The sequence below is a fragment of the Lutra lutra genome, chromosome 2 (genome assembly GCF_902655055.1).
Source record: "Lutra lutra chromosome 2, mLutLut1.2, whole genome shotgun sequence".
Taxonomy (NCBI): domain Eukaryota; kingdom Metazoa; phylum Chordata; class Mammalia; order Carnivora; family Mustelidae; genus Lutra; species Lutra lutra.
The window spans coordinates 179148286-179174023 of NC_062279.1; the positions used below are offsets into that span (position 1 = coordinate 179148286).

The following is a 25738-nucleotide window of genomic DNA, read 5'->3' on the forward strand; positions in this document are numbered from 1 at the left end:
GAGGTCTCATGATCTCTTATCATTATCACCCACGTTACTTGGCCAAAGACCTGCCCTCTGCAAGGTCAGTATTTGTTGAAACCATAACTTGAAAATAATGGGAGACTTATGGCAATTCAGGGTGTAACTCTTTCCCACCTTCCGTTCTGGTCCAAACTTTCCTAGGATACATTATTGGAATCAATTTTACTGCCCGTTTCCTTACAGATGCAGTAAAATACTAGCCACATCAGTAACAGCAGGGGGAGTTTCTTTCGACTTTCAAATTTTAAAATATTTGCTATATTATTCTGGTATTTGGTAGGAACCTGAATCACTACACGCTTTCAGACTACAACTAACTCTACGGCAGCTCTCGCCCTCACGTGACTTCCAAGCTGCCTCTCGCGGAAGCGCGCTGACGTCATCCTGTCCTGCGACTTGCAGACGCCGACCAGCGGCGCTGCGTCTCGGGTGTCGCGCTGCCGGAAGCTCTAGTTGGGCCACACGGGCCCCAGTACTTTTTCTTCTCCCGCTGCATAAGGGTGGTTGCGTCTTTTTCGTGGGCTCATAGCGGCGGGCGTTTTTGCAAAATCGGGGCGCAGGCCATGGCGTCGAACCGTCTCGAGACCCTGTCCTGACGCCTCCGTAGCGCGGAGGGATGTGGACTCCTGTGGGTCGTGGCAGGTGGCACGGTCGCGCGCTCACGGTGTGGGCCGCCGCAGCTGCACATCGGGGGCTCCTGGAGCCTCGTCCCACGCCGACCCGTGAGGCTGCTGCCAAGTCCAGGACTCTCGACCGGCTCTACAGCTCTGCCGACCGCAAGGTGACCTCCATTAGTCTCTGATTAACCGTGTTTTAAAACTAGGGAGGACGTTCCTTGCAAAAATGTAGGCTGGAAGGGCTTCCTAGACTACGTGTGAATGCGGGTTGAGATTCTGTGGGGGAGGTAGAGCTAAGAGAGCGCCTCGCTCTCGGGTTTCTGTAGGCTCCACCGCTCACCACTGTGACCTTGGGCAAGTCACTTCTCGAGTTCACTGGTTTGTAATGTCAGTAACTAATTTATTGATTATGCGAGGCACTGATGCAGGGGTTTTGCATGCATTTAATTCTCTTAAAAGCCCGCTGAAGAGGCTAGTGTAACCTCCATTTTCCTGCAACTTAGTAGCTCTGTGGCCTGGGGAAGCTACGTGAACGTGCTGTAACTTTTCTTCAGTGGTAAATGAATGAGATAAGAATAAAAGAATGGCTCTTCATGAGGATGGTAACTACGTAAGGAATAAGACTTTTTAGTCCGATATCTAGAATGGAAGACGTGCTGGGTATGCTTTAGCTTCTGTTTCTTATTTGATTTTAAGTGATCCAAAGCAAACTTGTTTTCTGAGTTTTTGTTCTTGTGGTGGAGAAGGTGAGGAATTCTCACCTCATTTAAAAACTTTTTAAAAATACACTATTTATTTGCTAGGAAAAGATACAGTTTAGGCAGAAAAGTAGAGTAATTGAACACAAGTTAGGAGTACCTGGAAAAAAATAAGACTTAAAGTATGATAATGCCCTCTTCTAACATGCTTGTGGAATGTAAAATGGATTTATCTTGCAATTCAAAGTTCTTAAAAGTGGTAAGTCCTGTGTATCTTTTTAATTGAATGGCGATTGAAAGGGCAGTGTGGGAAATACACCGGGCAAACAAATCAGGTTTAGTTTTTAATCAGAATTTCTTTCAAATATAACTTGCACTTACATTGTCTGCTTTGTATTGGAACATTTATGAAAAGAAAACGTAAAGCCCCTGAGTATTATGTATTTCATTGTAATTTTACTTTTTTTTTTAAGATTTTATTTATTATTTGACAGACACAGTGAGAGAGGGAACACAAGCTGGGGGAGTGGGAGAGGAAGAAGCCGGCTTCCTGCTGAGCAGGGAGCCCAATGCCCAGTGCTGGGGCTGTTCCCAGATCCGCAGGACCCCGGGATCATTACATGACTGGAAGGCAGTCACTTAACAACTAAGCCACCCAGAAGCCCCAATAATTTTACTTTTTTAATGCTGATTATAAGATGGATTGCTTGGAAAAATAAAATGTTTAGAGTACCCAAAAAGATGGCATATTCTACTTGAATAAGCATTTTTAGCAGTTTGCAATGAGTCTACATAAAACATTAAAGAAGATGTATATAACTAAAAATCGGGAGTTACATTTTAAAATATTTTAAAGTTTTGAATGATAAGAGGTTTTTTCTTTTCTTTTTTTTTTTTTTGCTGCTGATATCTTTTTTCCCTCTCCAGAGAAGTTGCTAAATAACATAATTGTATCTGATTAAACTTTTGAAGATTCTATTAGGAGCACAGATTTTTAAATAGATTTGACTGCTGACTAAATGTGTGATGAGGACAAAGAATTTCCTTTTTTTCTTAAAACTTTTCTGTAGCTTTTTTTTTTTTTTTGCTTCAAGCAGTTTTATTAGGCCAGGCACTCTAAGGCTGTTCAGGAGTTCTAGATATCTTGTGTTCTTCTTTCATGAAAATAAATTCATTTCCTCATTGGCCCTCTAAGTGGTGGAAATATTTATAAAGGACTCCTCTTTAGCTTGGTTGTCACCTTGACTGTGAAACTGATATATTTGATAAGTGTGGTTTTAATCATATGCTTGTAATTAGAGTTTAGCCATATACCTTTTTATTGTCATAGGAATAATATAAATGTTATAAAATGAAATGGCTGAGACTAAAGGAATAATCTTTGAATTAGTATTCTTTTTTCGTATAATGCAAAATGTATACTCATAAGTGTTTTATTTTTCTTCCCTTTCTAGGAAAAAATTGACCTATCTAGATTCTCTGTTGAAAATATTAGAAATTTCAGTATCATTGCACATGTGGATCATGGCAAAAGTACTTTAGCTGACAGGCTCTTGGAACTAACAGGTATTTTCATTTTATGTTATATAGTTAATTGATGGCCATGAGTAATTAATCATCATTTTTACTATGATTTTTAAAATTTTGGTTTTAATTTTATATGTAATATTGTGTCTTTAAAAGCCCATTGAAGTATCAATAAGTATTTCTCTTTATAGGCACAATTGATAAAACAAAAAATAATAAGCAGGTTCTTGATAAATTGCAAGTGGAACGAGAAAGAGGAATCACTGTTAAAGCCCAGACAGCATCTCTTTTCTATAATTGTGAAGGAAAGCAGTACCTTTTAAATCTCATTGATACACCAGTAAGTTTAATATTTTACCTCTCTTGTCAAGTCAGCCTTGTATTAATAGTGGGAACAAATCCTTGTTCAGTGTTTGAACTGAACATAAACACTTTGCTCTTTGTTTTCTCAGTGTTCTTATGTTTGAGTAATTGTTTCACAAGTAGAGGCTAAAAAAAGAAATGTACTAACTTTTTATCAAGGGGAGTCAGTAGATTTGCCATAATGCCCCTCCCTAAAAATATTACAGCTAACTTTAGAAATACCAATATTTTTTGTTTTTCAGGGCCATGTTGATTTTAGTTATGAAGTATCCAGATCACTCTCTGCTTGCCAGGGTGTTTTACTTGTGGTTGATGCAAACGAGGTCGGTACTTTTAATTTCATGTGGTGTGATACGCCCTAGGTTATTTCAGGATATTTTCCTTAAAATGTATTTTGGAAATAGAATTTTTGTGTTTGAAAAGAATAAGATTTATTGTATTATTTAAGCTAACGCACATGATTTAGTCCTGGTACTTTGAATTTTATTGCACTAAAACAGTCTGTGAAATTGACTAGTTCATACTTTAAACACTTTAAGCTGATCAGATGAATGAAGGGATTGGTGAAGTATATTATATTTACATTCATCCTACCAAAAACTCACTTTTTAGCAGTTCTTTATTTGGGGTTTTAATACTAATTTTTAGCAGAACTTGAAAATGAATCTATTTTGGAGGTTATTTTGGGTGATTTTAAGGTAATAATGTTTTAAGTTTAAAGAAACATGTCAGTAACATTACCAGGTTCTTGTTTGGTATAAAGAGAACCATAAAAAAACATATTCATTGATGATATAAGACTTATTATGTACTATTAAAGTAAGCTTTTGATATAATTCAGTTTCTCACAAACTTTTCATTTAAAACCCAAGATAATTGTTGTGTTAAACTTTCCTTGTTCCTGTCAGGGAAAGTTTATGTCTAGCTTATACACATAGTACAGGGTTTTATAAACCACATCGTATGACTGTGTCCTTTAGTAGGCTTTCATGACCTTGAGGATTCATGTTTCACTTTTTTTTGTCTCCAGTAATGTTCTCCAAAATGAAAGGAATTTTCACAAGGAATTAACCAATTCATGGATGGGACAGCTAGAAATTATTCTTGCAATCCAGTTGAAAGAACTAAGGCACAAAGGTTTTACTACTTTAAGATTACAGATCTAGTTAGCTAATGTGCCAGGACTAAAACACAAGTTTTCTGCAACTGATTATAATAGTATTTCTTGTTAGCCATTTTTCCTCTGTGGAAATACTTTATATATGTTCATGGAAGTATAGATACTGTACTTTACTCTGTACCTCTGCTTTTGGTGAAGATGTATGGAGTAGCTTAAATTATAAGTTTTGTGATAGATGGTAGAATGGTCATATCAGTATCTTGTGTCTTGATATTTCTAGGGTATTCAAGCGCAAACTGTAGCAAACTTCTTTCTTGCCTTTGAAGCACAGCTGTCGATAATTCCAGTTATAAACAAGGTAATTCTAGGGGTGCCTGGGTGGCTTAGTGGGTTAAGCCTCTGCTTTCAGCTCAGGTCATGATCCCAGTGTCCTGGGATTGAGCCCCATATTGGGCTCCCTGCTCGGCGTGAAGTCTGCTTCTCCCTCTCCCACTGCTTGTATTCCCTCTCTTGCTGTGACTCTCTGTCAAATAAATAAATAAAATCTTAAAAAAAAAAAATAAATAAACAATGTAATTCTAATGAGACAACAATAATGTTTATTATTTTATTTTCTAAAAGTGAATTTGGTGTTTGACTATTAAGTATACTACTTTTTATATGAGGAATCTTCAATTATATATTAAATGTATTGGTAGGATTTATTTCTTTAAATTGCACGTGATAGAATTGCAACTCAAACTCCTATAACCTTACACATAGTTGAGAAGACATTCTCCCTGAATTGACATGGAGTGATTGAAGGCTGTTTCTTTAGGAAAGAAATATATTTCTTTCTTTGGCACGGCAGCCAAAAAATTATGTTTATCACACTAAAACATATATTGGAAAAGAAAAAGCGCTTAAGATCTTGGGGAAAACAGTGTAACACATGAAACATAACAGTTAAGTGCTAAGCTGAATACTGTTGATAAACCTTAGCTTTTATATTTTGAAATTAATAAAGAATCCTTATTTAAAAATCTTCATTGTGGGGTACTTGGGGGGCTCAGTCAGTTAAGTGTCTGATTCTTGATCTCAGTTCATTTGTGAGTTCAAGCCCTGCATTGGGCTCTGCTCGACATGGATCCTACTTTAAAAAACAAACAAACAAGCAAACAAACCAAAAAAAACTGCATTGCATTTAGTTGAATTTTTTTTATAATGGAGTTAAGTTTAAATGAGGCAGAGTTGCTTATGGTAAGACAGTTTGTTGTCATGAGTTACATCTAACTTGTAAAATCAGTTTACATGGTGTTAGTTGATATGTTATTATTGAACCCTTCTGCCTTGAATTGCCTGCTCCCTAAAATTTTTGCATGCTCTGCTTTGCCTACCCTCTGTTTTTCAGTAGCCATACTTGTTAAAATTATATTGCCTATATCTAGATTATTTTAACACTTTCGAAATGAAAAATAGAGGTATCAGTTATTATAGGTATGCTTTTGATTGTTTGAATGCTATTAATATGTAATACATTTTATTTTATTTTTACTGTGTTAAGACATAATGAATTTTTTTCTTAAGGTAGATCTGAAGAATGCTGATCCTGAAAGGGTTGAAAAGCAAATTGAAAAAGTGTTTGATATTCCAAGTGATGAATGTATTAAGGTAAAATACCCTTTTTCTTGAAGACATACTTTAAAAAATGTCGGGTATTGGCCTAAGTGAAATTTCATAGTATTTGATAGCCCATTGGTATATAAAGTTTTCATAGTTTTATAAAGTTCTTTTTACTAATATTTCATTTGATCTTCACCAAAAACCCTTGTTACATGGTTAGGACAGATAGGAATTATTCTTACAATACAGTTGAAAGACCTAAGGCACAAAGGTTTTATCACTTTCTTAAGATTACAGATCTAGTTAGCTAATGTGCCAGGACTAAAATGCAAGTCTTCTGCAACGGATTACAGTAGTATTTCTTGTTAGTATTTTGCCTCTGTGGAAATACTCTCTCTCTATATTTATTTATTTAAAGATCTATTTATTTTTATTTTACAGAGAGAGTATGCAAGAGTGGGTTTGGCAGGTGGAGGGAGAGAGAATCCTCAAGTATACTCCCTTCTGAGTGCAGAGCCTGACTCAGGGCTCAGTCCCAAGACCTTGAGATCATGACCTAAGCCAAAATCAAGAGCCAGAGGCTTAACTGACTGTGCCACCCCAGCGTGCCTGGAAATACTCTCTTTAAAGAACAGATTCAAATTAATTACAAGGCGTTTGTATGTATTAGTTTTGGAATTGACAAAGCTTTTTTTTATAATAGAACTAGATATAGTAATAATCGTAAACAACAGATTTTATTTATATCAAAGTTGATATTACTTTTTTTTTTTTTTAAGATTTTCTTTCTTTATTCATGACAGAGAGATAGAAGGAGGCAGAGGCAGAAGCAGGCTCCCTGCTGAGCAGAGAGCCCTATGTGGGACTCGATCCCAGGACCCTGGGATCATGACCTGAGCCCAAAGCAGATGCTTAACCAACTGAGCCACCCAGGCGCCCAAAGTTGATATTACTTCAAATTTGAATTTTTTTATTTACCTTTTAAATGATGACTAGGTGTTGAATAGCCATGGCCAGACTGTGCTGTGCTATGTTGTGTGTCAGTACAACAGTATGCATTCAGCTTCCACTTCGGTCTCCTTTGATTTTTTGAAAAAGCAAGTTTCAGATGATGAATTATTTTCTTTTGTTTAACACAGTGGAGGATTACATTCAATATGGTATTAACTGAAAAACTGTATTTTTTTTCCCTTGGAGATAGATACACACGTAGAGAATTTAAATGGTTTTTATAACAAAGAGGGACCTCATTATAAAGCAGTCCTGGAATTATGGTTTCATAACTTGTTAAAGTATAATGAACTACTCTGATTTTAATACATCTTTACAAAATTTATTCAGATACTTATTTGGAATGTGCCAGCTAGGGGCACAGCTGTGAACAGGCTAGATAAGATTGCTGTATCATTGTGTTATGTTCTCCTTAGGGAGGCCGTCGTTAAATGAGTAAAGAAAGAAGTAAGCGAGTAAGTGTAGTAATTATTGAATAAGACAGGTATTGTCAAGAAAATTCATTTAGCAGATTGTGTTGTTTCAGGTGGAGTATCATACTTAACTGTAGAAAAGTAGTTTTTTCTCAGAGAGATGCTATGATGCAGAGTAACTTAGGGCATCTCTGATGAACTGAGACTGAAGAAATGAAGGTTGGGAGAAACTTCCAAGAGGAGGAAAGAGCAAGTGTATAGGCTTGGCATGTTTAGCAAGGTTTGGCATGTTTAAGGAACAGAGCAGAGGCAAATTAGATGAGATGGTTTTGTAGGGAGAGGCAGGAATCAGGTCATGCTGAGACACTTGCTGTGCTGAGGTTTGAAAATGATTCTATGATAAAGGATTTTAAAGTAAGTGAGGAAAATAAACTGATCTGGTTGCCTTATAGAGAATTCACTAGAAAACAATAAGAAGAGGTAAGGGGAAACTGGTTTGCAATAATAGCTGAAGTGCTTATAGAGGTGGCTAAGTATGTGATGTTGATATTGGAGAAGTCGGCAGATTTGATGTTTATTTGGAGAGATAGGAAATAGATACTTGGATAGGAGAGATTTGGTGTGGGTTACATGTGAGGAAGTGAAATAAAGGGAAGAATCAGGTAGCTTTGGGTTTAAGCAAGTAGCTGCTACTAGATGTTAATATCCATATGAGGAGGAGTTGGAGAGGAAATGATATAGGAGAAAACAGAAAGCTTTGCTTTGTCTATTAGACATCAAGTAGAGAGAATGTATAAATCTTTAATTCAGGCATTCATGGAGATAATTGCAGTCAGAGATAGATACGTAGGAGTTGTTAACATGTATGTGGTAAACAAATAGGGTTTCATAGGGAGAAGTGTAGAGAAAAGATCCTAAGAGTCAAACTACATTATTGTGAATTTGAGGGTGTTACAAGTAAGAACTTGAGAAGGATTTGAGTGGAATTCAGAATAAAAAGAATGGAAGGATTGAGTCTCCAGAGAAGGGGGAATAATTTCCAAATTATAGAGACCGCAAAGAGGTTGTGATATAGATACAGATAGATTCATATATTTTGGATAAGGAAGTTTGTGATATTTTCTGTTACCTTAAAGGAAATAACAGTCAAAGTCATCAACCAAGAGTGAATTGGCCAGAGGGGAAAATGTGTAGATTGAAAAAGAAGGTAGTGTGAAACACCTTACTGAGTGGTAATATGAATTTACTATGGGATGCATCTTGGGAAGTTAGGAAGTTTAACTGCACATTGAGATGTGTGGTCATGAATTCAGAGAAACTTGCCAGACCAATTACTTGATTTTTCTCCAGTAATGTTAAGCCCTTTGTATTATAGGCACAGAAAAGACACTTGTTGGGGCACCTGGGTGGCTCAGTCAGTTAAGTGTTTGACTTTGACTCGGGTCATGATCTTGGGATCTTGGGATCCAGCTCTGTGTTGGGCTCTGTGCTCTGCAGGGGGTCTGCTTCTCCCTCTGTCCCCTCACCTCCCGCTTGTGCTCACTCACTCGCTCTTTCTCAAATTAGTAAAGTCTTTAAAAAAAAAAAAAAAAAAAGGTAAGACACAGTGTTGGAAGCAGTCACAGTTGAGTTTTACCAACCTTATGGTAGGAGAGAATCGGTAGTGGTTGAACTGTGATTGTAAATAGTGGACCTTGGAGTTTCTGCTGGGAAAGGAGGGGACATGGGGCTAATGGATAGTGAAAGGAGATAGTCCATTCAATGGTTTAGAGATGGGAACTTGAAGGATTGTTGCAAAGAAGGTATGGAGTCTAGAGCAGTGGTTCTCGTTAGGGGGTATTTTTGCCCTGTAGGAAACATTTGGCAATCTCTGGAGATGATTTTTGTTGTTATACTGGGGAGTAGGTGCTATGGTCATCTTGTGGGTAGATGACATGCCATAGATTCTGTTAAAAATCCCTTAAGACGGGGCACCTGGGTGGCTCAGTGGGTTAAGCCTCTGCCTTCGGCTCAGGTCATGATCTCAGGGTCCTGGGATCAAGTCCCACATCGGGTTCTCTGCTCCACAGGGAGCCTGCTTCCTCCTCTCTCTCTCTCTCTCTCTGCTCGCCTCTGCCCACTTGTGATCTCTCTCTGTCAAGTTAAAAAAAAAAAAAAAAATCTTTAAAAAAAAAAAAAAAATCCCTTAAGACAATTATCAGTCCAAACTGTCCTTAGTGCTGACTTGAGAAACTGATCTGGAGAGAGTTTAAAGGTTAAGAGGTGGTGTTTAGGAAATGAGTTTTAAAATCAAGATTTCAGAGATAGTCCAGCTATTAGTTATGACAAAGTTGAGTCATACCTGTGTTTTTTGAGTCTTCAGGCTTGCTCTCTCAGTGGGAGAACAATAGTAGTAATATCCCTTGTAACTGCATGTGTGTTATCCATAATATGGATGTTGTTTATTCTCTTTACACAACAGTCTTGAGATTTAGGAAAAATATAAATGATCATTTATTAGATGAGGAACTTGAAGCTCAAATATGTATTGCTCAAGTTATACAGTCCATACAGAATCATAACTGTTACTCAGATTTTTTTTTAACTCTTAAGACCACTGCTCTTTCATTACCATAATCAGAATGTTTTTGCAATTTAATCCAAGAACCATAGACTCACCTAACTGTATTGGAAGGACATTTGTCAATATAGTATATGCTTTGTGCTTTCTTTTATTACTGTCTTCAAATTCATAACTGTTAGAATTCTTTCTTTTTTCTGATTATAAAGCTCAGTCACCTGGATAGAAAAGTAGTCTTTAAATCCTTATTTTTTTAGTATACTTTTTTTTAGATATCTGCTAAACTTGGAACAAATGTTGAAAGAGTTCTTCAGGCAGTCATTGAAAGAATTCCACCGTAAGTATTTTGCTATTTTTGTACTTTTTACTTATCTTTAATAGTACAAAGGCCATCAGTCTGATCTGTAATTTTAGATTAGACTATACTTGTGGTGAGTGATAATACATTATTTTTAGTTGTACATAGAAATCAAGTACGGTATAGAAAAAGAAAGCAAACAAGGGTGATTGAGTTCTCTTCTTAATAATTATTGTAATAGGGGTGCCTGAGTGGCTCAGTGGGTTAAAGCCTCTGCCTTTGGCTCTGGTCATGATCCCAGGGTGTTGGGATTGAGCCCCACATCCGGCTCTCTGCTCAGCGGGGAGCCTTTTCCCCCTCTCTCTGTCTCTTCCTGCCTCTCTGCCTACTTGTGATCTCTGTCTGTCAAATAAATAAATAAAATCTTAAAAAAAAAAAAATCATTGTAATAGGGGCACCTGGATGGCTCAGTGGGTTGAGCCTCTGCCTTTGGCTCGGATCATGGTCTCAGGGTCCTGGGATCGAGCCCATGTTGGGCTCTCTGATCAGCAGGAGCCTGCTTCCCCCTCTCTCTCTGCCTGCCTCTCCACCTACTTGTGATCTCTTTCTCCATCAAATAAATAAATAAAATCTTTAAAAAAATAGTAATAATTTATTCAAGTCTTGAATAAATTAAAGTCTCTCTATTACAATGATTTTTAAAAAAAATTTAATTTTAAATTTTAATTTAAATTTTAAAATTTAATTTAAAATTCAAGACTTGAATAAATTATTACTATTTTTTTTTTAAAGATTTTATTTATTTGACACAGAGAGAGATCAGAAGTAGGCAGAGAGGCAGGCAGAGAGAGAGGAGGAAGCAGGCTCCCCGCTGAGCAGAGAGCCCGATGCGGGGCTCGATCCCAGGACTCCGAGATCACGACCTGAGCCGAAGGCAGCAGCTTAACCCACTGAGCCACCCAGGCGCCCCAAATTATTACTATTTTTTTAAAGATTTATTTATTTATTTGACAGAGAGAGATCACAAGTAGAGAGCCAGGCAGAGAGAGAGAGGGAAGCAGGCTCCCCGCTGAGCAGAGAGCCCGAAGTGGGGCTCGATCCCAGGACGCTGAGATCATGACCTGAGCCGGAGGCAGCGGCTTAACCCACTGAGCCACCCAGGCACCCGAATAAATTATGTTTTAATACTGAATAAATGTATTTCATCAGTTTCATAAATCATCTTAAAACATTTAAACTCAAGGTTGCAATAAAATTAATATAAAAATAGGCATTATACTTTTTTGGAAGATATTTTTATTTTGGCTGTCACTTATTAGCCTTTCTTAGGTACTAGAATAAATTAAGCATAATATTATTTAAATAATAGTCATTTTATTAAGAGTTTAATTTATTATGTGTACATTTTCTTTTTACTTATTTTTAATAGTCCTAAAGTGCATCGCAAAAATCCCCTCAAAGCTTTGGTGTTCGATTCCACATTTGACCAGTATAGGGGTGTGATAGCCAATGTAGCGTTATTTGATGGAGTGGTTTCCAAAGGAGATAAAATTGTATCTGCACATACTAAAAAGACATATGAAGTTAATGAAGTAGGAGTTCTGAATCCTAATGAGCAGCCAACACATAAACTGTAAGTAATCTGCAGTAGTAATTAAAATACATTTGTATGTGTTGCAATCTCTGCCTTTCTCAGCTTGGTATGCTTAGAATGATCCCAGTTTGGTAACTCAGAGAAGAAAAACCCAAACTGATTATTTAATGCAACTAAATATTAAATGCTCTTGCAAAAGGAATCTCATGTGTGAAGGACTAGTCATAACAAATTTTATGATCTGCTGTATTTGATGAGCCAGTGAAAGAGATGGTTCTGTCACCCATATCCAAATCATACTGGGTATCAATTTTGATATTTAATTTTTTTATAATTAGATTTTTCAACATATAAGTAGTGAAGAAAATTTGGTAATTTTTTCCCTTTTGTATGGAATTCATTGTAAAACTTTGTTTAAAATCCATGGCACATGGGGTTAGTAAGGTAGTGTGTATTAGAAAAACTGAATTCTGAGTTCACTGACAAATACTTGAGTGCCTGCTCCATCAGTACTGAAAGGTACTGATGAGATAAATCATCTGGCATATACCAGGAGCATTCTAAGGTCTTTGTTAACTTATCTGTAAAAATTAAGGTAGTGACCATAGAGGTCACACTTGATAGTTTAATGCTTGTCTAAAACCAACACTATTTTGCTTAATACATTTTTTATTTAATAGAGTCATAAAGTCTATTTTAATTTTACTCAAAGATTTCTGGAGTCTGTATTCCATCATGTAATGCATATATTGACCATTACTATATCTTCACTTAAGATTCTGATACCTTATCCTAAATGTAAATTAGTTTATCATGTAGGAAATTTGCTTTATTAAAAAAAAAAACTAATCTAAAACTCTGAAATCTTGGGATGTGCTCTTTTCATATAAGAGGAACATCAAATTGGTGCCAGATTTGTTTAGAGTTCACATTTTTCTGCTTGGTTTTAAAAATTTATTTTTTTTAGAGCACATTAGTGACACAGTTCATTAATAAAATAGCGTTTTACACTTCACAAGAAGTTATTTTGTGTTTCTGCACTTAGTTTTACTTTGTTTACATTATATTTAGAAGCTGTTGTTTAATATGCAGAGGTGGGCAGAGTCATGAGGAAGGCCATAAGACTTGTGTTTTAGAGGTCCTTGATAATGGACTGTAAGGCATGGTATGTTCTTTTGCTGACAGTTTAGTGTTGAGAATTGATACATAATACTTATTTTGAATTAGATGAGGTTTTCTTTGGAAAATATAATCATTTCCGGGAAGGGTAATTGTGAGTATGCACTTGAAACATTAAAGCAGTAAATATTTCCATATAATAATTTTATTTAGATATGCAGGACAGGTGGGCTATCTGATTGCTGGGATGAAAGATGTCACTGAAGCACAAATAGGAGATACATTATATTTACATAAACAACCAGTGGAGCCCTTGCCTGGGTTTAAATCAGCGAAACCAATGGTATTTGCAGGTGAGGAGCTCACAAATGCAGGATGAGGGCCAATTTATTATGTAAATTGAAGTAAGAATTATTAGAAATACTCATTTTAAATAACAGCTAATTCCAGAATATTCTATTTCTTTTAGTTTTTTTGTGTGCTATTTATCAGTTAATTTCATATGTATAGTGCAACTTTATGTGGGAGATCATTTCCTACATTTTTTTTTTAATCACTTCTTAGAAAGTATAAGCTCTTAAACGAGCTCTCTGGTATATAAAAGAACATAGATTTTCTTTGTTTCACTAGAGAGTAAATCATTGCATTCAGAATATTTTTCTAGTTAGGATGTTTTCATTACTAATTGTCAGTGGACATTTACTGACTGCCTTTCTGTTAGTTGAACTTTGTTTAATATTGTACAGTACTGGTGTAGGCATGGCAGAGGATAGTGTTACTTCTCATATGCACGACTTCACAACCTTTTACTACTGTGTGATGTTAAAGACATTTGGAAAAGGAAGGCTTGATTGAAGGTCATCAAGTTACTCTGTGCTGGATATCCAGCACTTGCTTTTCTCCCTTTGTTTGTGTCACTGGGAAGTATGAAGTTTGTTTAATCCTACGTTAGGCAAAGTCAGTCATTTGAGTTTTGGAGGATGTGAGAGATGAGGATGATTAATTTTGATCCTGGAAGCATTGTATATTTAGTTTTAGGTAGATTTTCACATGTGATAATTAGAAATCGTTGTGTCCTCAGGAATGTACCCTATAGACCAATCTGAATATAATAACCTGAAGAGTGCTGTAGAAAAGTTGACTATAAATGATTCCAGTGTGACAGTTCATCGGGATAGTAGCCTTGCCTTAGGTGCTGGCTGGAGGTAAGATTCTTTTCTCTGTAGGATCAAATTTCTATTGAAAAGTGAAATTTAAGTGGTTCATTGGTCCTCAACATTTCATCTCTGAAGATAAGTTCTTAATAGTGTAAAGTGAACCAAAATAAACATCTGCCTATTTCACATTGTATTCATACTCTGTGGGTAAGCTTTATAGCAATTTTAAATAGAATTCCAATAGAAATTTTTTTTGAAATTTTCAATCCTATTTAATGAAGTTTTGTTAGCATTTAATTATGTGAATTGCTTGAATGACCTTTTTTTGGATTAACTTTCGATTCTACCCATCCCCCACAAAATAATATAGTATTATTTATAATTTTTTACAATACTATAATATATAAATAATATATAAATATATAGTATATAGATAATAAATAAATAATACAGTATTATAGTCTGTAATACTATATTCATCAAAGAAGCCAGAACCCACGAGACATAAACATTTTGGAGTTTGCCTTTTTCTTCCCCAGGTTGGGATTTCTTGGACTTTTGCATATGGAAGTTTTCAACCAGCGACTGGAGCAAGAATATAATGCTTCTGTAATTTTGACAACCCCAACTGTTCCATATAAAGCTGTTCTTTCATCAGCAAAATTGATAAAGGTACTGTTGTGAACCAGCATACAAGGGAAAACTAAACAAGCGTGTGTATATATATGCAGAATGCAGGAGAAACTTTTTAGTACACCATTACCTGACTAACTTTTACATGAAATATTTCTTCATTAGTAGCATTAAACATTGAATTATTTTATGACTAATAATGGACAAGCCACTTGAGAACTAATATATGCAGTATTTTTCTTAACCTGATAGAAATCTGTATATTGTCGGTACTATCCTGTTACTGAGAGTGAAACGTAGAATCAGTGATTATCTGTCTAAATCCAGTACAGAAATTAAGAATATAATTTGGTCGTAAGTATTTTATCTTAATGAAAGGTGAAGTATTCATGGCTACCTGGCTATAGGAAATTTTAGATTTCAAGGTAGTGATAGAGACAGTATTGTATTCTATCTGAATGGCAGTCTCTTCATTTTAAACAAATTTTAACTTTGGCATCTGTAAATATTTTCCAACAAAATGAACTTAGGAAACTAATGGTAATGCCTTATAAGGGCACTTTTATATCATATTTTTTCTAAGTGGTACATAAGATGTGCTTAGTAGATGTCAATGAACGGGATACATTACTTACTAAAAATTGTTATTAAGGGGTTATGATTGGGTGGTTTTTAAAGTACAGAGCATGTTAGGGACTCCTGGGTGGCTCATTTGGGGGTAAAGCCTCTGCCTTCAGCTCAGGTCATGATCCCAGGGGCCTGGGATCAAGCCCCGCATCGGGCGCTCTGCTCAGCAGGGAGCCTGCTTCCTTCTCTCTCTCTTCCTGCCTCTTTGCCTACTTGTTATCTCTGTCAAATAAATCTTTAAAAAAATAAAATACAATAAAATACAAAGCCTATTAAGATAATAGCTTAACCTTTAGGAATTCTTTTGATTTTATTAATTCAGCAAATGCAATTATAATAAATTCTGACATTTACTATAAATTAAAAGATTTTAAAGCGTGGTAATTAAGACTTATTTTTAGCTGTTGGTGATTTTTCTTATTTTTAGGAATACAGAGAAAAGGAAATTACAATCATCAATCCTGCACAATTCCCTGATAAATCAAAAGTAACAGAATATTTGGAACCAGTTGTTTTGGGTACAATTATCACACCAGATGAATACACTGGAAAAGTAATGATGCTTTGCCAGGTATAAGTATGATACAATTTAATATAAAAGTAAATTTTAGTCCTAACAGTGGTTTCCCACTCAGGTTTTGAAAGTTTTCTCTCTGTAGAGCACATTGAATTTGTAAGAAATTTTCATAAAGATCTACATCTATGTGTGTGTGTATATATATGTACATACACACACACACACACACACACACACACACACACATATGTATGTGTGTGTGTGTGTGTGTATGAGAGATGTAGATATAAATACACTTCTAAAATAATTTTGATTTTAGGGCGCCTGGGTGGCTCAGTGGGTTAAGCCGCTGCCTTCGGCTCAGGTCATGATCTCAGGGTCCTGGGATCAAGTCCCGTATCGGGCTCTCTGCTCAGCAGGGAGCCTGCTTCCCTCTCTCTCTCTCTGCCTGCCTCTCCATCTACTTGTGATCTCTCTCTGTCAAATAAATAAATAAAATCTTAAAAAAAAAAAAAATTTTGATTTTAAATGAGAAAAATAGAACCAGAATTTTGGTCATCTGTGTTAAGGACTTGAAATGTTAGCCCACAGGAAAGAAATTTGATGCTTATTTATACTTACTAGCTCAAAGAATAATTTCTTTTAGCCTTTATAGTACTTGAAAGTGAGGATAGTTTGAAAGATTACTGTAATACTTGACACTTTTGACTAAAGGATGGGTATTCCCTATTTTGCCTTAGTTTTTGCCACAATGTACTAAAGGACTTAATCCATAAATTATAGTCCTCAAAAAAACTATTTGAAGTACTCTGACGTATATTGGAAAGAACTCTCAAATGATTATTAGTGGACTTGAATTTTAATTCTGTAATCACAAACTAGAAAACTTGGGTCAGTTGCTTAATTTCTTGGGACTAAGTTTATTTGTAAAACAGGAAATCAGAACTTTGATGTTATCTGTGGTTAATTTGGTTTATCATTAAGTACTATATAATTTTAAAAAGATAAAATTGTTAGATAAAGACAAAGGATTAAAAGCTTTGGTAATAAATACAATTAAAATATGAAATAGTTGTCTCTATTAAAAGTGTTATTTGCAAGTTTTTGGTAGACCATTAAATATTCCTTCATTTTGTCCACTGTTTATTAGGATTTGTAAGGAAATTTTTAGGTTGGTAATTGACATCTTTCTATAGTCATTGTAAATCATTTCATCAATAGGTTATCATTAAACACATTTTTTTTTCTTTTTTAGGCTCGAAGAGCAGTTCAGAAGAATATGATGTATATTGATCAAAATAGAGTTATGCTTAAATATCTCTTCCCTTTGAATGAAATTGTGGTGGATTTTTATGATTCTTTGAAATCTCTGTCTTCTGGATATGCTAGGTAAAAATTTAATTCAGATACCTGGATAATTCTTTTGAATACTGACCAACATAAGTATAGAAAGGCTTGAAGCAACCTTTAAAGTATTAGAGAGTACTCCTAATTTGCTTATGGAAGAATGAATTCCTTTAGTTCACTTTTAGCCTTCTTCTAATAAAAAAAATTAGTGTCCTCTTCATGAAAGAGTATACTCCTCTGTCCGTTAAAAATTATATGTAATTTCAGGAAGCTACTGTGATCTTAGTGACACATTGGATTCGTGTGTTATATAATCCTAGGAGCACCTGAATATATTTGGAAAACAGAAGTACATATTTAGTCTGTAAAAAATGCTACATGTGTCCCCATACCTGTGAACACTTTATTAACTTGGTCTTCCAGAATAAGTCATCCAAATTATGAAAACCATTGTCTAATATCCAGGAGTGTATGGAGGAACAGCCTGATAGAAGTGAAGGAAGATTTAATACTAAGTAACAAAGAACTCCATGCATAGCATTTTGGGAGTATTTTATGTTGGGGTAAATAAGTCTAGATGCCCTTAATACCCTGAGATCTTATGTTATTGGATAGCATATATTGGGATATTAAAGAAAATATAAAATATGCTGGGAAAGTAGGGAAAATGAGCAATCACATCTGTAAAATACACATGCACCTACGTGCATGTGCAGGCATATTTAATACTAACATTCAAAGAAAGATTCGTGTTCAGAGAACATGCTACAGTGATCTGGAAATTTAGCTTTATGAAATGAGTGTTAGAGTGAAAGTTATCATAATTGATACAAAGGAGTGTTCTTTGTGTTTTTTTTTGTATTGAGAAACTATTTTTTCTACTTTTTCAGCCAATTTTTTTCTTATGTGTCTTCTTTCAGACAAGAACATAAGCAAATAAGTGGCAGTGGGATTTAAAGTAGAATGAATTGAGGCAGCATCATTAAAATAGTTATTGTGGGGTGCCTGGGTGGCTCAGTCAGTTAGGCATCTGCCTTCAGCTCAGGTCATGATCACAGGGTCCTGGGATTGAGCCCCGAGTCAGGCTCCTTGCTAAGCAGGAAGCCTACTTCTCCCTCTGCCTCTGGCTGCTGCTCTCCCTCCTGCTTGTGCTCTCTCTCTCTGACAAATAAATGAATAAAATCTTTAAACAAACAAAAATAAAAATTATTGTGGTTAAAAGAATAATTACTAAGCTGAGTGTTTATAAACATTTTTAACGAAGTCTGTCAATTGTAGTTTGCATTTAGATACCCCTTTATGAGTTAAGTGGTCTTAAAATTTTTTAGCTTAGAAACTTAAACATACTTCAGATTAATGAAAAAATGTATTTAATTTTGAACTATGTGAAAATAAAATAATGCCACCTTTCAGAATTAAAGTGATTCTTATGTTCAAGATGGATCTTTTTTACATGTAGTCCGTTCCTAAGGATAAAAATGCACTGTAGTCTGTCTAGCCTAGTCATTGGCCTCTCCTGGACTTAATAAGGAACAATTTCTCTTACACCAGGTGGCAAGAATCTTCTGCAGCTGGGGCGGAAGGGGAATTCCTTTGTTATTTGAGGACTGTAGTGAGGCTGCTTCTCATACTTAACTTGATGCAACTGTTTGTCCTTAAACCTGCACGTAGCCTTTTTGAGTCCTAAATGTGATCCTGCATCCAGGGGTACAGTTGAATGAATAATCTGTGTTTTGAATAGAGATTAGGTTTCCATTTGGCTGGCTTGGAAACAGAGACGTTTGCTTAATGGTTTCTTTTGGAAAAAAATGAATGAAGAAATTCTAAAATTTTGGAGCACAGAATTTTAAAGTTGTAAACAGGTGAAATCTAGGGACTATGTCTAGATTTTATTTTTCTGCATATACTTAAGGTGATATCTTTCATATAGTAAATGCTTAATATTTATTGAAAGGATTTTAGCAAAACTTTAGGTAATATGGTTTTTATGGTTTTAGAGAGTATTAGTATCAACTTACGACCTTCTTGCTTTAGAAACCAAAAATTAGCAGCTGAAGGCATTAGTTTGTTTTTAAAATTAAGACAGTTTAGGACTATATATGTTCTTATCCATAGTTTAAAAGACATGTAAGCATAATGAAAGTTTCTCATTAGACTTCCGTTTTGAGAGTTAAACCTGTTTTGATTAGCATTGTAAGCTTTTGCCATATTTTTTAATAGTAATAGCTGATGCTAATCAAGTGCTTTAATGTGCTAAGCTAGGCTCTGTTTTAAACACTGTTTTTGTATTAGGTACTGTTTCAGTGCTTTACACGTATTAACTCATTTCATCCTCACAAAAGCCCTGTGAAGCTTTAAGCCGAAGAGTAGTGTAAGAAATCCAAATTTCTTATTTACAGTGACTCTTTATCAGTACCATAGCATTTATTTAACTGGTAATAGAAAGCTAAACAGAAATCCATACTTAATGAATCTTGGAGAATGACACATTAATATATACTGTTGTCTCCAGCCAGCCAGCTCTTGGGAGGAAACATTGGGAAGAAGGTGACATTTGCCTTCAGTGTCCCATTTTCCTAGACTGGCTTACAAGTTTATTTTCCTTTCCCCTGTGAAGCATGTTTCCCTTGCTTTTGCCTTTCATTTTGTAAATGTAAAAAGTTGAGGGAGTTTGTTCCTCACTGTGGTCATGTAGATCCCGTTTATGTGAAATGTATATTTACTATTTTGATAGCTCTTTGGGTCAGGTGTAAGAGAATGGGTAGAAAAAAATTTTTTTTTTAAAGATTTTTTAAAATTTATTTATTTGACAGAGATCACAAGAGACGCAGGCAGAGAGAGAGGGGGAGAAGAAGGCTCCCTGCTGAGCAGAGAGCCCGATGTGGGGCTCAATCCCAGGACCCTGGGATCACAACCTAGCCGAAGGCAGAGACTCTGACCCACTGAGCCACCCAGGTGCCCCTAGAAAAAATGTTTTGCAAAGAAAAATAATACAGTCTTTTGGGAAGTATGTTTATCTATTACTTGGATGTTCTTTCTTGTTAGTTTTGATTACGAAGATGCGGGCTACCAGACTGCAGAACTTGTAAAAATGGATATTCTACTGAATGGAAATCCTGTAGAGGAGCTGGTAACTATTGTACACAAGTAAGTCAAATAGAAACTAATCATGGAATGTGCAAGTAACCACTTTTGACATGTTTTTATTTAATTATGGATTACTTATTTTTATTTGACAGCTATATTTTGGAAACTTACAAGTAATTAAATTTCCTTGTACTGGGGCACCTGGGTGGCTTAGTTGTTAAGCGGCTGCCTTTGGCTCATGTCATGATCCCAGGGTCCTGGGACTGAGCTCCGCATTGGGCTCCCTGCTTGGTGGGAAGCCTGCTTCTCCCTTTCCCACTCCCTCTGCTTGTGTTCCCTCTCTCGCTGTATCTTTCTCTGTCAAATAAATGAATAAAATCTTTAAAAAGAAAAAATTTCCTTGTACTAGTTTTTCTTTCCATTCTTTTTCCATACTGTTAAATTTGAAAGAATAGAATTGCAATAGCTAAAAAGAAGAGTGTCTTGGGAAGAAATATTTCCCTCACCAGAGTAATGTAGAAGAAATGGTTTTAAACTTTATGATAGATTTAAAATTGAGAACAAAAGGTTTTTTTTTTTAAGAACAAAAAATTTTTTATATTCATATAATTTTATAATAAAAAATGAAATATCCTACATGTTCAGCAAATTGATAAAAATAAATAATGGAGCACCTCTTTAATAATCCTGTTAAGCTATTAAAATTATACTATGAAATAATCTTAAGTGACATAAAAATGCCTATTAAATAAAGAGTAGACATATATTCACTATGATTCAAACTATAAAATATCAAACATATGCAGGAAAATAATGGAAGGATATATGTTTTTAACATAGACATTCTAAAATGTTAAACACTGGTTTTCTGCGGATAAAGGGAATGGCATCAATAACGGTTTTGTTTTTTTGTTGTTTTTTTAATTTTATTTATTTATTTGAGAGAGAATGAATGAGAGCATGAGAGGGGAGAAGATCAGAGGGAGAAGCAGACTCCCCAAAGAGCTGGGAGCCCGAGGCGGGACTCGATCCTGGATGTCCAGGATCACGACCTGAGCCGAAGGCAGTCGCTCAACCACCTGAGCCACCCAGGCGCCCAATAATGGTTTTTATGTATGTTTTTCTACATTGCCTGTAATGGTCATAATGTTATTTTTGCAGTCAGAAAAGTCACATGATTCAGAGTAAGAGATGTTTATGACAGATGAGTTCCATTTGAATCTCCTTGAGAAATCACCTTTACATTGATTATGCATATGGACTAGAAAGGTACTTTGAATATTCATATTTAGGATATATAAATAGTTGCATTTTCTCTCTCAGAGACAAAGCACACTCTGTTGGCAAAGCCATATGTGAGCGTCTTAAGGAGTCTCTTCCTAGGCAACTGTTTGAGATAGCAATTCAGGCTGCTGTTGGAAGTAAAATCATTGCAAGAGAAACGTGAGTTGAAATTCATTTTTGTTCTTGTTTTAGAAATGGCAAATGGTTAGAAATGATAAGACTAGAACTGTATTATGAAATAATATTGAAAAATTTAACGTCACATTGGCCTAAACTTTGTTCCTACTTGTAGAAATACTAATCTGATTTTTAATTCCACTTAATTGATAATTGTTGATTTACTTAACACTTAGTGATATTATTTATAATAATATAATGGGCATGGGTTTGAGGAATTGCTTTATTTCCACTCATTTTACTGAATGACTACTGAATTTCCTGGGTAAGGTATGGCTTATAAGCTAATAGCAACTGAAACTTAAGAAGTTTTGAGGGGAAAAAAAAAAGGTTTTGGAGATACTCTTCCAAAAGACAAAACTAAATTATGATTTTTACTTGAAGCACTTAATATCACTTTTCAGAACTACCCAATTTAGAGAGTTGACAGAGGAATGCTAGCATGTTGAGTTTTGTATTGTAGATTAAGTAATCTGTAGTAGACATTGAAGATAGACTAATTTATGTAGAAAACTGGTCTTTTTGAATGAGAGATGTGTTACACAAATCAGAACACAGAATAAGCTGCTCTACTAGTAACAGTAAGTGCAGGAAGTATTGTGTAACATATTTCCTTGGTTTCTGGAAAATCAGAAGTGTCCTCTAGCTGGAAATTGCCATTCAGTTGTAGTTTAAACCCAAACCTACATGTATCAATAGTGGTGAAATTACAGCCAACATTTTACATAGTCATGGGACAAATTTTATGCCTATATTTGCAGTGAATTTCATTTCCTAAGGCAATTTAGTTTTAGTTAATTGTTTTGAATTTCATGAGTACCCAGAGATTAGGCAGAACATAGTTGATAACTAGGGAACATCCTGGAAAGCACAATTTAAAATAGCAAATAATTCCAACATGTGTGTTGAGGTAGAAGATACCTTAGAAGGGAAAAAAAAAATAGATTTTTATATCTTATAAGAAATACATATAAATGGAACTTTTTAAATTTCTAAATTTCTTAGAAACACTGTAGAAATAGATTAGTTTGTATCTCTTTGGGTGGATATATTAAAATTATTTAGTTTGCCCTGAAAAGGGCTTTATAAAAGAAATAATATTTTTATATTCCTAGTCACTCTTAACCCACATGTGGTAGAGTTAGTAATGTGATAACCATTTTTCAATTTTTTGGAAGTAGTAGTAGTAAGAACAGTTTTAAGTTGAGCCAGAAATGATGTTAGGATGTTATACTTACTCTTGAATTTGGCCTAAATCAAGACTACCCACAAGCCCTGATGTTTTTTATTCTTAATAAAATTTATGTTGATGTTCATGTTGAATCCATTTTCTGTTTTATGTCAAATACATAAAAATAGATGCAAGAGCATTTGAGCTATTTGTTTATGGCAGTTTTACTTAGGTATGACATGATTATTTAAATCTGCAAAGGAGATTGTTTTTGAAAATAAAATTCTTATAAAGAGTATATTGAAACGATAAAATTTTTATATAAAATTTCTTGTTTTACAGTGTGAAAGCTTATAGGAAAAACGTTTTGGCAAAATGTGTACGTATTTGCCAGTATTCTACTTTTTATTAATATATCTGTTTTCATGAGTTTAAAGTAAGAGGGGAGATATAAATATATTGATTTCCATTGTTTTTATAATAATCATTTCATCTCTAGTTTTCTTTTTAAATAGGTATATCTCAGCTTGACTGTTAATATATTCATTTTGGTAACATTCTTATTTTTCCATCTTATTTATAAAAATTTCCCTTATATGAAGTACTACCCAGTATTTTTGTAATAGTTATGATCAGGATAACATGTTTTATCCATCTAATTTATAAGGAGAAATTTTGAAGACAATGACTGTGTCTTACTCTGGGAAAGGGTATGGCAATTTGAAATCCACCTCTCCTACATTGCTTTGCCGTTTGTGGTCTCCTCTATTAAAATTTCTTAACTCAGTTATGAGAAATAAATGTTTAATGCTTTTTTAAATCCTTAGTGTCAGACTGGCACAGTTATGCCTGTGTGAATTTATTAGACTACAGCTATATGACCCAGAATTTTAAGACTTGAATCAGTAAGAGGCTTGATAATTATTCTTGATATGCATAACGTAATGTTGGGTTTCCTTGGTGATCTTCATCTCCATCCAAAAAATAAATAAACCCTTTATCATTCTTTGAGATGTTAAATTATGATCTGCTATGAAGGTGATTAGAAAAGTAACTTTGCAGATGTCTACCTCATGGGTAATAACTGTAAGGTTAATATAATTCTGTTGTCTGTTTGTACTTGTATGATTTTCTATGGAGTGATTTGGACTTCCTATTTTTAAAAATATTTTTCAGTATGGTGGTGATATTACCCGAAAAATGAAACTTTTGAAGAGACAAGCAGAAGGAAAAAAAAAACTGAGGAAAATTGGCAACATTGAAGTTCCAAAAGATGCTTTCATAAAAGTTCTAAGAACACAATGTGATAAGTAATTGGTGGAAAAAAATACAGTGAATTTTCATAAATTAAAACTTGTGTATCTTTTAATTTTTTTCATAATTTATATGTTGATGACAATGAAAATTATAAAATTTGCTGGTTGCTTTCTGGGTTTTTAGGTTTAAAGAATCTGTTAGCTCTTTGAAAAGTAAGTAGTGGGTGGGTTAAGAACTTGGATTCTGAAGCCATATTGTCCGGTTTCACATTTCTATTCCACCACTCGCTAGAGCAAGGTAAATTATTACTTACCCTCTCTGTTTACTCTTTAGTGAAGTCAGGATTATGCTGTTATTTACCTCCATAGGTTGTTGTGAAGATTGTATCATAGAGTATGTTTAAAATACTCAGTGTATGACACAGTAGTGTTTAGTGAATCTTAACTATTTTGTTTTCATGCACATTTTTTCTTACACTGAACGACCCCATAATTAAGATTCTATCTAATTCAAGTCTATGATATTTTCAGAATCACCTAAGTATCAGTTTGTTTAGCTGGATAAATTTAGATTTATAGCAGTCAGTTATTAAATAAAGTCAGTAGCTTTCTAGCTGAACATGTGCTGTCTAGTTTTTGTTAAAATTTTTATAAATGAAACAGTTTAATACACATCTAAATTAAAATAAGGGTAGGGGCTATTAACATGCATTGGGTGCAAAGCAATAGGTGTTTGGTGTCAGCAGTAGCTGTTATTAATAGCAATTTTAGTAATTATTGTCTAGATTTCATAGTTGAGACAAAGCTTTAGTTAACTTGATGTCACACAGCCAGTAAATGGCTGTCATGCTTCAAAAGCATGTGTTCTTACCTCCATTCACCGTTAGTGAACAAACCAGAGGGCAACTTGTATTACAGTAAGATACTTTAGCCATTGAATTTTGTTCCGTACCTTGAATGAGCTAAATGAGGTAAATGTCTTTTAGGGATAAGACTATCAATGTATTTTATACTAGGATTATTACATAATGAGGTAATTCTAACTATAAGGTAGCGGGATTTACTTAAAATTGTGTATAGAGGTTAATTAACCTGTGACTTTGTCCTACTTATATCATCTGCTCAGGTATCTTCCCTATCCTCTCTAGCTGTAATAGAACAGTTGAAATATGAGGTTCCGTAATACTTGTATTTTGAGTAGTATATTTGAAACTAGAAGAGCATTTACATATAATTTCTAAATGTTCTGTTCTACCATTATTATCAGGTGAAAGTTACAGGTTGGTACCTGGCACAAAGTATGCACCATGTGTCTACCATTTAATATTTGTGCTTTATTAGTATGTGTATAATTTAGGCACATTTAGTTCTCTTCCTTTAAGCAGTATTAGTAGTAGTGATAAAAGTATTTTTCAAATTTTTTAGTATAAGCGTAAGTTCTCTCCCCTGACCATTCTCCCAAACAGATGATTTTCACGATACGGAGTTGTGTGCCTTCTGAGTATATTCCCCAGAGGACCTTAACAATACTGACAT

At 34.8% G+C, this 25738-nt stretch overlaps 1 protein-coding gene across 4 annotated transcripts; it reads left to right on the forward strand.

The window, feature by feature from the left end:
- Positions 1-437: 437 nt before the first annotated feature.
- GUF1 (GTP binding elongation factor GUF1) lies at positions 438-24299 on the forward strand. 4 transcript variants are annotated; one of them, XM_047719205.1, is made up of 17 exons: positions 438-814; positions 2794-2905; positions 3058-3206; positions 3472-3552; positions 4630-4707; positions 5916-5999; positions 10208-10272; positions 11663-11866; positions 13160-13299; positions 14028-14151; positions 14643-14775; positions 15791-15934; positions 17136-17269; positions 20273-20374; positions 21638-21757; positions 23289-23325; positions 24123-24299. In XM_047719205.1, exons 1-17 carry the CDS (start codon positions 641-643, stop codon positions 24258-24260), a joined length of 2019 nt encoding a protein of 672 aa, XP_047575161.1. In that variant the 5' UTR covers positions 438-640; the 3' UTR covers positions 24261-24299. The 4 variants fall into 4 exon arrangements, with proteins under 4 accessions (XP_047575161.1, XP_047575163.1, XP_047575162.1 ...); XM_047719206.1 differs by having other exon boundaries at positions 439-805; XM_047719207.1 differs by lacking the exon at positions 20273-20374.
- The last annotated feature ends 1439 nt before the right edge of the window (positions 24300-25738 follow it).

Coding starts and splice junctions, on each gene's coding strand:
- GUF1 (XM_047719205.1), top strand. CDS start 641: ATGTGGACTCCTGTGGGTCGTGGCAGGTGGCACGGTCGCGCGCTCACG. Junction 14,152..14,642: donor GCCTTAGGTGCTGGCTGGAG/GTAAGATTCTTT, acceptor TTTCTTCCCCAG/GTTGGGATTTCTTGGACTTT. Junction 15,935..17,135: donor AAGTAATGATGCTTTGCCAG/GTATAAGTATGA, acceptor TTTCTTTTTTAG/GCTCGAAGAGCAGTTCAGAA.